The sequence below is a fragment of the Pelecanus crispus genome, chromosome 18 (assembly GCF_030463565.1).
Source record: "Pelecanus crispus isolate bPelCri1 chromosome 18, bPelCri1.pri, whole genome shotgun sequence".
Classification (NCBI taxonomy): Eukaryota; Metazoa; Chordata; class Aves; order Pelecaniformes; family Pelecanidae; genus Pelecanus; species Pelecanus crispus.
In genome coordinates this window covers 2,106,593-2,118,829 of record NC_134660.1, presented here as the reverse complement: position 1 = coordinate 2,118,829, position 12,237 = coordinate 2,106,593, and the positions used below count along the sequence as shown (strand labels likewise).

Genomic DNA, 12,237 nt, shown 5'->3' with positions numbered 1-12,237 from the left:
CAGTGGCATATTAGAGAGGTCTGGCTTGCGTGCTTTCGTAATAAATATGAAGGATGTTTGGAACTTGTTTTCTGTAATTTTTGTAAATTTTTAATCTTTGAAACAATGAGGTCTATTCTCTGAGTGTATTTCCCGCTGATGGTAACTGGGATGTTGCACTGCAGCTTGGACGGGTTCCAGTTACGTTACTACCAGTGCTGCCAGCTCTTGTAATTATACTGCAGCACTCATTCTCTTTGGCAATTTCCCTGAAGCCTCAGCTGCTGGAATCAAGAAATAGTGTGAAAAATATCAGTTAAAAAACCCAAAGAATTAAGAGGCAGTGAGTCACTAACTCTCATTGTTGCCTGACAATGTGAAGTGTTCCTATTCTAGAGACTCAGAAACCAGAAGGCAAATCAAAAGAATATATTTATTTTAAAGCTCATTACTTTTCAGACCCTTATGATTTTGGGAAAGCCTGGGTCACTGATATTTTTTGCATAGCAATACTGTATCAGTTATTTGTATATCACTCACATAGTCATTATATGAAATTAAGCCATGTATCAACTTAATTGCTGCAAGAAAAAATGGTTTGAAGCATCACTTTGTTACTTTTAATCTTTTTTTTTTGGTCATATGCAAGCATGTGTATAAGTAGTTACCACTGTAAAGGAATCAAGTAAAATCACAATCATTTCAATAACATCCCTGTAACTTTTTTGTATTCTGTTGAATAATTAGTGTAACAAGGTAGAAGAATGTTAATTACTGTAGCTCATACCATCACATACACTTCCTCAAGAGTTTCCTTTTAGAACTATTTTCCTAACTTTCTGATGTCCCCTTCATGTGATGTCCCCCAGTGCTTTTATCTTTTCCTCCTCTAAGATCAGCTGAATACTCCATTCTCGGAGATATGGAATTAGAAAATTATGTAGTAAATTGCATGTCATTGCACTAAATTAAAACAAAAATTTATCCTCCGTATGTGACAAGATTTTCACACTCCATTGCTGTGTCTGCAATGGGGTGATTTCCTCTTAGCCTAGATTTGGGTGTAGTATTTTCCTCCTCTGAAAATAGGACTTTCATATTTTCTCTCCAGGTTAAATTTGTGGGACAAACAGAACAATGACATCCACTGCAGGGACCAGCTACACCTTGGTTCCTAACCAGAAGTACAGACGCAGTAACCGGCGCTCCAGACAGCGCTGCAACATCTTGGACACAGATTCCCAGTCTCTGTCAACACTTGGATATTTTAAAACACTTCCATTGGAGATCTTTCAAATGGTATTGAATTATCTTTCAGGTGAGAATCTGATAAGAAAGGTATTACTTCCAATAGCTGAAAATTACCACAAAAGTTTTCCATTTAGAAAAAGCCATTCTTATTTAAAATGTTTTACCTTTTAGCTAGTTGCAAGTCATTTTATGTGACTTGTTCTCTGAATTTTCAGCTCCCATGTTTCAGCCAAATGACCAAAATTTAAATGATATTTACAAACTATTTGAAGCGGGTTTTGCCTAGTATGTGTGAAAAGTATTCCTTAGATCTATCCATTTCTAGTTCAGTTTGTTGGCAAAGGACATGAACTGTAATTAAATTTTGCTTTATTCGTCCATCTTATTTCTTGGCCTGTTTTTGAAGTAAGATAAAGTCATTGACTAGCGATCAGCATTTTTCTTGCAGTAAAGATTTACAAGTATACTGGGTTTTGCTTTTTCAGTGAAGGATATCAGCGTGCTGAGCATGGTGTCGAAAACCATCAGCAACCGCCTCATTAATTACATCTCAACCCCATCAGGAAACCGAAGGCTTTTACTGCAAGACTTTCATAACCTTGAGCTACCTGGCAGGAGAGAAGGATCCTATATTTTAGAGCACTACAAATCTCTAGGTGATCCTTTAATGCAAGTGGTAACAATTAGAGGAGAGCCACACTCAGTTAAAAGGTCTCTTCTGTTACATCCATTGATCGGTAAAATGCTGAGGATATGGCCCAAATCATTTGCGCAGCTCCCTCTGAAAGTGAAGTTCCTCCCCGTGCCAAATAGCCCACTCAAATACCATTAACTGGTGGTGGTGGGGAGGTGGGAGAAATTACCTGAAATGATTCCAAAACCTCTTAGTTATGGAAAAAATAATGTATGTTCTGCCTCCTCTATGTTTATTTTTTCATATTAAATGGCAAGCAGGGCTTGGGCAGAGGATCAGTTCTCAGTAGTAGGTGTTTCCAAATTTAGTTTGTTTGGACACCACCGCTGGAAACTGCAGCAGAAACCAAGACTCCCAGGCCCCAGGCTAGCTGAAGGAATTTGGCTGTTCAGACTGCCTTCCTGCATCACTTTGGAGTCCTCGCATTCCTCAGTCTGGGAAATGTAGCCGCAGTACTTAAACCCAGCCTAATTCTAAAGTGACCAACGACAGTTGCCATCAGAAAGCCTGCTTGATAGTCTACTTGAGATGTATTGCAGACCACATTCCACTTCTTTGAAAAGAAGTATGCTCATCACAAAAATGTTATCACAGTTGTCAGTGACTAGCTTTCTCCTTGGCAGCTTTGTATCAGAGTTCAAAGACTGAAATGGGCATGAAGAACATACTTTCCTCTCACTCTTAGCTTAAGGGCAATGTGAAAATGTCTGCACTTTTGCTGTCATGGTATACCGTGTGCTAACCAAACCCTTTCTGGGTGAAAAGATTCGCTTGTTCTTTCTTTCAGCTGCTCAGACCTCTTTTGGCATAGCGTAATAGAAATCTAGATCAAAATAACATGGGTTTGATGGTAACGAGGAGCACTGTACATCCTTAAATTCAAAATTGTTTGCTTTTTAACTTTCCTGCTAATCTTTAAAACACATCGATTCTAAGTCATTCAGCCTCTCACTCAGAAATGAAGCATTCCTTCTTAGGCGTCTTGAATGCTGGAAATTTTCCTCACCCACCCACTATCAGTGTTGTTCTATCAGAGAAGCAAATTAAATTAAATCCTAATCTCATCCATATCAATTTACTGTTATCTAGCTGATAAAAAAAACTTGTTTATTTGACAGAGAAATAAAATGATGCCATGGTTAGATGCAGAATTATAAGTACGGTTTGAACTTAAGACATTAAATAAAGGCATACACAAGGTAAAGGAACACTGTTAAAGTAATTTAGACCAAAGACCTCCTATTGTAAGCGATCCATGTAGGTTTTGAGGTATTTAAAATAATCTCAGTGTTTTATTTTTAAAATGAAGGCCAAAACCCTACAATTCTTTAAAAAAAAAAAAAAAATCAGTTTGGGCTTTGTAATAACCACATACAAAAAGGCAACTTGTTAGTTAAATGTAGGTGTGCACCCATTGCTATAGTAGGCCTCGTAGTAAAAATTATAAAGATCAAATTATAAAGATCATAAATTTCAAATTATAAAGATCATTGGCAATATCTGTGTCATCAGTGGAAGGCTCAAGAGAATGTTTTCGTTAAGAGGTCAGTTGCAAAATCAATATTTACTTTACAGCAGGAAAGACTGGACTCAATGGGAAAAATTCATTCCTGTTCAGAGAGCCTGAACAGGGTCTACATATTACAGAAGTCTCACACAGACTCAGAGGGGTCTGGCTCCACTCAAGTCCATGGTAAAATCTTCCAGTACTTGTAATGGGGTCAGAATTTCAGTCATTGTTTAAAATGGCTTTGAGTTCTAAATGATGGGGGCACTGTCCTTCTGCACTGGGCGGATTTTGCTGTACAAAACCAGGAGCAGCACCTTTTCCTCCACCCTTTTTACTCCACATAATTTTTCCCCACCCTGATAGCTGTATTCTGACTTGCAGCTACGCTGTCTTAACAGTTTTACCTATTCTTGAGGGAGTTCTCGCCAAAGTCTAATCTAGTCAATAGAAAATTTACTTGACTGAGCTTTGGACCATGTCCTAGGCTGATGAATAAGTTATGTCTGTCCTGTAGGAATGCTAACACACTTCTAAATAAGGAAAGAGTCAATTTAGAACCACAGTAAATGCATAAAGTACTTCTTGACATTAGAGAAGTTACGTATTTTTTGGGGAGACTGACAGCTCAGGAAAAAAGTTTCCTCCCCCCAAAGAGTACATGCTTTTCTGTGGATTTCTTGCTTAATTAACAAACAAGATACATATTTTTTATTCTGGTAAAAGTTTTTGAAGAGCAAGCTGTTAACCCATTTTCTATCAGTAGTGTAGAAAAAAAAATGCTGCTTAACAAACAGCTGTTCCACACTATAATGAACTCCAGACTTTGACATCCTAAACACATACCATTTCGGTCCTGTATAGGAAAATAATTTTACCTCTTAGCTATGTTTTACATTAACACAGTTTAGAATATTTTCTTTTTAGAGCATGTGGCTATAATGAAAAAATGTTGGAAACTCAGCTTTCCATGATGTAACGGGAAAACCAGCATTCCCCAGGGTACTGTTAAAAGAGGTGCAACAACTAACATTTATTTCCAATATTTTTAACAGCTGTAATTCCAAAACCAATGTAGTATTTTTAATAGGGCTCCAACTGTGACTAACAGGGACTTTAAAACAACACAATAAACAAGTTACGGCATAGGAAGCCTACATACTCCCTGACAACATTTTTTAGTAAAAATGTTCCTGCTACAAAAGCACACACCCCTTCTCCAAAGCACAGATTACTATGTTGTGCTGCTCTTTTCGCCTTGCAGTAGCAGCTTTTTCTCACTAGTGCATGCGTGCCTGCGGTGTGAATGCTTAAGCTGATTCAGTAGTGTATGTGCCATGTACGTATACTCATAGTCGTGTTTCTACTGGTTTTGTTCACAGGATTGTTGCTTAAAAGATGCACGCTTCTGTTGCCCACAAAAGATAGGCTAAAGTACATACACAAGATTCTCTCAGAAGTAAGTTCACATTCCTTTCACTAATGTTTCAAATTGTCTCTTGCACTTACAATACCCTTTCTGTAAGGCAGTTGTTAGCTGAATTATGCCTTTTACTGTCCTTTTGCTGGAGTCTATTACCACTGTGTAATGAATTTATTGATTTGAAATTAGTCTCTTTTTAATAATAATAGAAAAGCCTCAGCCAGCACATTGAACACAAGGCTGTTGTACTAAGATATCATATTCCAAGATCAGTGGTTTTCAACTTTTCTTAAGTTTGGGGACTGTTGGAAATTTTGCAGTGGAAGAGCACAGCTCTTCATAGAAATTTTACTCTCCTGAAAACAGGGTTGCTCTTCGTAGCTTAGTTTTGCACACGCATTTGACCACAGTTTTGAATGTAATGCTAAGCCATAACATAGGTACTGTAACTTGTTTCCTTATACAACAAGGGAAAGGAATCCCTCTACATCTCTCTAATCGGTATCGAAGTACACAAGTAGTACAGTGAATTTTCAATCACAGGAATTAGCTTACGGTCAGTTAAGATAAATTACTAGTGTTTTGCACCTTGCAGGTTTCCTGTTTTAAACTTAATGGTTGTCCAAGTCCTTTGCGTTGTTTAGGATTACAGTGCTATGGGGTATTTTTACAGGTACAGTATCTTTATGTAAAGAAGGCAAGTATCACAAATATAAAAGAAAATTAAGGTAGTTTTCTAAACTAATCTCTGGTTTTGCAAGATATTTAGAAGTATAAGATGGTTTTGAGCCTTGGGGGGTAGGGGGGAAGGTATTTATTCACACAGTTCTCTGAATTTCCTTTCTGGTTGTTAAAGTTGCTGATTTGACTCTTGAGAATTCCTTGGTCTGGATTTCACTACCAACCAGTCTGGATTTTAATTAGCGATATATTATCTTAGAAGACATGGGAGAAGGGGAGCATTTTATTACACAGCTTCAGGTTCACAAATCAAGAGCAGAGACGGGTTAGTTTAAAAGTAAATGGCTATACACATCATACGCCAGAATATTTTTGTTAGCTTGTGGTAGCTTAAAATTAATCTTAAAAAAAAAAATAAAATCAGTGTCAAATGAATTAGTTCAGCAATCCACAGCTTATTTACTGTAATGACCACTGTGATTGCAAATATGCAGTAAAACGCTAAGGGTAGGACCTTTTTAATACTACTTGAGATGTTTGATTGTGAAATGTTAGAATTGCCACAATGGAGGCTTTACTGGAGAGTAACTTTGTTTAAAAAAAAAAATACCGAAACAAATTCTCTCTTAGAAGAACAGGCATTTTGAGCACATTTTAAATGCATTTAAGTCTTAGAAACTTGTGCATACAGGTGCTGTATACGTATGCAGCATTAAAGTATTTGATAATACAAAAAAAAAGTTGTTATCTTTCTGTGGCTAGGAGTTACAAATAATTATTTGTGCTGGGACATTTGTCTTTGTAGCAAATACCTTTGTGTGCTTTTCCTCGTAAGGTTCAAAAATAAGATCTTGGCCCTGAATTAGCAGGTTTTGATTCCGGGGCTGCTTTAAGCTTAAGTACAACCTCTGCCATCATGTGCAGCACCTCTGTCGCAGGTAATGGTTTCCCTACGCTCATCAGGGAGACGCTGTGCAGGCGCCACACTCCAGGTATGGCACCTTCCCTCTCTGTTCTTCTGATAAATTGCAGGACAGATTGTATTGATCTAATATGAGAAATGGCAGTGTGATCTAAATTTATGGCTCAATCTATTCATTTTTACCCCCTTTCTTTTGTAATCTTCAGATCCTAACAGCAGGCTGGGATGAACTGGAGTGCCACCGGGTTTTTAACTTCCTCTGTGAGCTGAGCAATTTACCTCGTAAAGTGCAGACAGTTGTCAGCAGCAAACCAGGTAATCATCAAAGCAGACAAAAGTCCTACAAAATCAAAATGCGCTATCATGGAGAAGTCAGAAAATGGATCTTGATTATTGCAAACAAAATATGTCTAGAATTGAGAATGTTTTAGCTCAGCTAAGCCTTGTAACACCAATCCTTTCCTGACTCTCATGTACATTCTGTTAGCTCCAGCATTACGCAGAAAGCAGGCATTCTCAAGCAAATACTTGGCCTTCATATAGATGAATACAGCTATTTTTTCCTTCACCAAAACCAAAGATAAGTGCTTTTGTCTTTGACACATAAGAGGTGTCTTGAAAGGCATTTAGGTTTTTTGGAATCATTCCATTATCAAACAAATGCATTTTATGTACATGTAAACAGTAACATGGACTTGAATCTTTCCTACTGTACACCAATGCCAGTGAAATCAATGGGAAAGGAACCAATGCAGAAATAAAGTGATGCAGTAAAAAGTTAGGTTTCATATTTCTGAAACACAACAGTGACGTGGCACATGCCTCTCAAGAAATTCTCATGTTACCCGGCACAGAACCGGGTGTTTCTGCGGAACACTTTACACACAGCCATATACACACTTCCTCCTATTTCCACGTACTGATGCCAAACAACAGAAACCAAAAAACATAGCTGAGAGCCCTTGAAGACATGCATGAGTTGCTGCAGAAAGGTACCAGAGGGTGCATCGACAAATTCTATGGCCTGAATTAGTGCAACGTATCCAAAATAGCCAGACTCAGGAAGTAACAGCTGAGAATTTAATTAAATCCCCCTAGATGTTCTTGGGCAGCTTTAAAAAAATCCTTTCTCTTCCTGTTTTAAAAAAAAAAAAATCTGTATTGTGCAAGGCTTAATGGATTTATAATATCTACATTCTTTTACCCCAGGAAGTGCCCGAAAGCTAGAGCTGCGGATAAGGTTATACTGTCGTAGCGTCTTGTTGAACCACTGGATTCATCAAAGTGATTCTGCATTTTGGTTGACTCGCATTTTAAAGCCGTGGCCCATGGTCAATCAAGCTCGCCTGCTGTATATCATCTTTGGGCCTGTGTCCTCTCTTGATGGCAAGTAGTCCGGGGGGTTAATTTTCAAAGTTTGTTCCCTGAGAATGAGATTTCCTTGCAGGATGCAGCATTTCTGAAAACCAAGCTTTATGCAAATAAAATGTAATGGTATTGCCTAGAAAAAAAAGTTGTGCTTAACCGGACTTCACTAACATATATAAAATACATAAATGATATATATTTGTGTATTTATATATACATCCATATATATATATATATTTATATATATAAAAAGTTACAATTCAGGTGAAGAACTTGCACCTCTGTTCCGCTATTCTCCCCTGCTTAGGGTAGAGCTAGCTTGAATGCACCTCAAAGAAAGAAGCATCTGTTTCCCTGGAGAAAAGCATGCTTTCTTACTTAATTATCAGACCTGGATTTCTTTAAATCGCCCTTCGATTCATGCTGCAACTACCAAGCAAGACCGTGCTTTTGCCAAGAAAGGTTGGAGCAGATGATCCTTGAGGTCCCTTCCAACCTGGTATTCTATGATACCACTGTTCCTACTAAAATGACAGATGGGAAAAATCTCACTGTCACAAAGACTGAGTTGTGTTACCTGAATTCCCCTCCTTTGACTCTGCTGTAGGGCCCATTTTAGCACTTTCCTTGTTTAAAAAAGAAAAAAAAAAGAAAAAATTTCTTTGTCACTTAATAGCAGTTGTGATTAATATATTGCTCAGGACATGTGGTTTGGCAGAAAATGATAGAAGGACCGACAGATGAGACCAGTCTGAAAGGTCTAGCAGATGCAATTAAACTGCTGTATGACACAGAAGCTAGAGAATGGACAGCAGATGACATTATCAGTCTTGTGGATGAGCTGTCAGGTGTGTTTTTGCCTTTATCATTAATCCATAGGATTATATGCTCATGTCCTCCAAATCTGGCAATAAGTGTGTTTCAGATGCACAGGTGCCTTGGGAAACTGACTGTAATATTCCTTACAGTAGCTGAGGCGTAACTGGAAAAGTCATTACACTTGGAGGCCAGGCAGTAGCTGGGGGTGAGAGAAACCCAGCACTGCCTACAGATTCAGGCTGTCCTTCCCCATTGTGAAATATTTTCAGAATCCATGCAGACCTTTAAAATTCAAGTCTTGTCTAGCTGTTATTAAGGAAACATCGTCGAAGCTGCATAAGCTGAAAACACAATGTTCGTTCAAGCCAAAATTCTACTGAGCAATGTTAACGGCTACATTGAAAGTTAGTTTGGGGGGAGATTGTATCACGGAAGCTATTGTGAAGAGCTCTAACTCTATTGCCGGTAGGAACTGCTTATATGACTTCATTGCTGCAATTGTATTCCAGAGGGTATCCCCTCACAAATTCTGGTTAGCTATCAAAGCCAACAATTCATAAATTCACGTCTTCCAGAATAGTTTTTGTGCCACTCCTTTCTTTTTGTTCAAAGAGCACTAAAATTCTATCTGGTTTATTACAAAGTTGTTCCCCGGGAGTGGCTCATGGAGAACAATGCTCGGCTTCTTATTCTGAGTGGAAACAACATTTGCTTCACTTTCATGGCCAGTAAAGCTGTGAATGGAAGAACTGTTGAGTTAGCCAGACTCGTGGTGTTCCTGGCTTTGGTGAGTACCACCGAACGGCGCAGGCTCAGGCCTTTTGTCTCCCTACCCCTGGATTTGCTTTCTCAGAGTTGAAAGCTGTTTCCCTGTCTACTCCTGCAAACCAGGAGTAAGTCCAGCAAGAGAGTTGGTACTCCTCCACCCTCTGGTCCCTGTCCAGCACATCTCTGTAAGGTAGCAAGCCCGTCCTTGAAGAGAAATACCACTAACAAGATGTTGAGAAGTTCCTCCATTAGCATGCCAACAATAAGAACAACCTCTATGTCCTTGTAACAAACCCTAATTTTCCAGGCCACGGCTGCAACCGATCCGTTAGAATCAATAGTTAATTCTAAGATTTAATCTTGCTTTTTATAGCATCGTACTCATCATAAAAGGTGTATTTCTAATATTTCCTGTGTATGTCAGGTCTGCGAGAAGGACCTGTACTGCATGGACTGGACAGTAAAAATGATGCAGAAGGTCTGCAAAGTTTTCAGCACTCCAGGGGAGAGAACCAACTTCCTGCAGTGTGTGGAGAACGCCTTCGCTCACATGATCATGGACATGCTACAGGCAGTTCTGTCCGGTAAGCCTGTGGGTCTGCAAGCCAGGACGAGCTGTTTCATCGGGAGCTAGCACTGAGTGAGGCAACACAGCGTGGCACCGCAGCCTGTCCTTCCTCCCTGCCTCACCAGGCAGAACAATACTGGAGTGCCTGAAGTTTGTTGAGAACATAAAATAATTAATCAAGTGTCGTAATTGGGAGAGACATTTGTTTTAACCGATCTCTCTCGTCTAAGAGATTCCTAGCGCCATGGATGGTGAAACCAACAGTCTTTTAAAATACGTCCCACCAGAGCCTTAGGCCTGAGGTCCTTTTGGGCTGCGTCTAAACGCAGGCTCCGAGCAGCTGCCAGCCAGCCTGTTCAACTCCACAAGCTGCAGTTGCTCCCTGTCCACAGCTTGTCAGCCTTGATAAAACCTCAAGACTGATTGTGATGGCAAGCTCGGTTAGGACAGATTTTTGTCTTAACGCGCAATTGTTCTTGTCCGTCTTTGGACAAGCTGGTGAAGGAATTCTGGAGACAGTCTCCTGTGTTATTTCACAGCTGTCCTGCCATCAGGTGCAGTAGCTGGTGCCTCATAAATCTGAGTGGAGGCTGCTGGTTCAGCCTCTGCTGAAAACACCAAAGGAGTAAGATTTATCTTCAAAGAAGTCATTTAGTTTCACTAATCATTTTAAAATGTTTTTCTTTGCCCTGGTAGGGGATCGTGATGAAGAGGACAGCAGCTTTTTGAATTTGTTTCACCTTGTAAATGCACAAGCGAACTTCCATAAAGAAATCCTGTACCTGACCATGAGAAGCAACAGCAACACCGTTTGATGCTCTTTTACAGGCTCTTGCTCTACTCCTGCTGGTTGGGTTTTTTTTTTCTTTTTTTAAACATTTGCAAAGCAGTGTCCAATTATTTCTTAAATTTCCATTCCAGTAAGAGCTGGAGTAGCTGTGGGAGAAGCGAGTGACATACATGTCACACCAGCTGAATGAGCTTATGGAATGGATGGGGGGACCTGTAAGCGTTCGCAGCAGAGCTCTGCGCGTTTTGCTCCTCTGAGGCAGCGTTAAGACACGCTGAGGAAGCAGGCTGGGGGCCTCTGGTTTGGGAACATAAACTGCATTCTTTTCCCACTGGGTATGTTTGCATACACAATAAAAATGACATGGTTTTCATATTTGATGTGCATATACGAATTGAAGAATGTTATCTTAGTTCAGAACCAAAAACATTTTGATCTTTTAATTTTGTTTTCTCTTGGGAATCAGAGGAGAAAAAGACGGACGTAATTAGAGCAGCACAGCTACATTTTTCCAGGGTCTCTCTCGCTAACTCTTACATTCTGCGACAGAAGCGCTCCATAGATTGTACATTCGGTTTTAGCAGAAAGAGGTGATTCCTGAAAGCAATTTAACTGCTTTGATCAAGCAAGGCAATTTTTTCCCAAAAAAATACAGCTGCCTTTTAACCACCAAGCAGAAGAGACTTCCAATCTCCCTGCCTAGTGTAATGACTGACCTGTTGAAGTGTATTTGCCTTTATAGGACTTAGCTAGGTTGAAGACACATGTTCAGTGCACACAGGCTAAGATCACTGTTTCATTAAAGTATATAAATGTTTGCTACTTATAAAAGGTTTTGATTTTCTGCTAGATTGCCTTCAAAACAAAAAGATGTACTGCATAATAAAGAGCACTTACTTTACTGTACGTTGTTTACAATGTGGCTATTTTCTTCATATTATTAAATAGCTGCCACCTTTACCTGAATCACTTTCCAAATGTTGTAGTGTTCAGGACCAGATTTTAGCTGCAGGGACCCACATTGAGCTTTGAAAGCCGGTCTTCAAGTGCTGGAAACAGCTAAATGGTACCAATTTATCTCAGCTGCCCCCACTTGATTTCATCAGTAACAAGCCAACAACAGCTCTGTAATGATCTGCTTGGAAGTTTGCATGTTAAAAATTCTTGCACTGTTTGTTGAATATACAGTTACAGACAGGATCTGACTACGTGAAGGAGTGGATAGGGGATATAAATTTACTGAGGAGCTGTGCAGCATGTCGGTAGATGGCAGAGGTGAAACCTTCCCTGAGAGGAGCGTCTGCTAGCAATTGCTTCTGACATCCCCTTTTTCTCGCCGATCGAAGGTTATATTTAAGAGCACGCCGCAATACTGCCATTGTGCTGCAACTACGTGTTATTTCTGAAGTAAGCAAAATCCAAGACTCTGTCTGCAATCCAGTGAATGGAATGCTTCCAAACTGATCA

General features: G+C 39.5%; 1 protein-coding gene across 1 annotated transcript; it reads left to right on the top strand.

Annotated features, from left to right (window-relative positions):
* Positions 1-1,116: 1,116 nt before the first annotated feature.
* On the top strand, positions 1,117-10,795 carry FBXO47 (F-box protein 47). The gene is made up of 10 exons (XM_075722969.1): positions 1,117-1,297; positions 1,716-1,886; positions 4,814-4,890; positions 5,450-5,527; positions 6,664-6,772; positions 7,667-7,843; positions 8,527-8,673; positions 9,289-9,431; positions 9,837-9,996; positions 10,677-10,795. The coding sequence occupies exons 1-10, from the start codon at positions 1,117-1,119 to the stop codon at positions 10,793-10,795; spliced, it is 1,362 nt and encodes a 453-aa protein (XP_075579084.1).
* The last annotated feature ends 1,442 nt before the right edge of the window (positions 10,796-12,237 follow it).

Coding starts and splice junctions, on each gene's coding strand:
- FBXO47 (XM_075722969.1), top strand. CDS start 1,117: ATGACATCCACTGCAGGGACCAGCTACACCTTGGTTCCTAACCAGAAG. Junction 1,298..1,715: donor GGTATTGAATTATCTTTCAG/GTGAGAATCTGA, acceptor TTGCTTTTTCAG/TGAAGGATATCAGCGTGCTG. Junction 1,887..4,813: donor AGAGCACTACAAATCTCTAG/GTGATCCTTTAA, acceptor TTTTGTTCACAG/GATTGTTGCTTAAAAGATGC.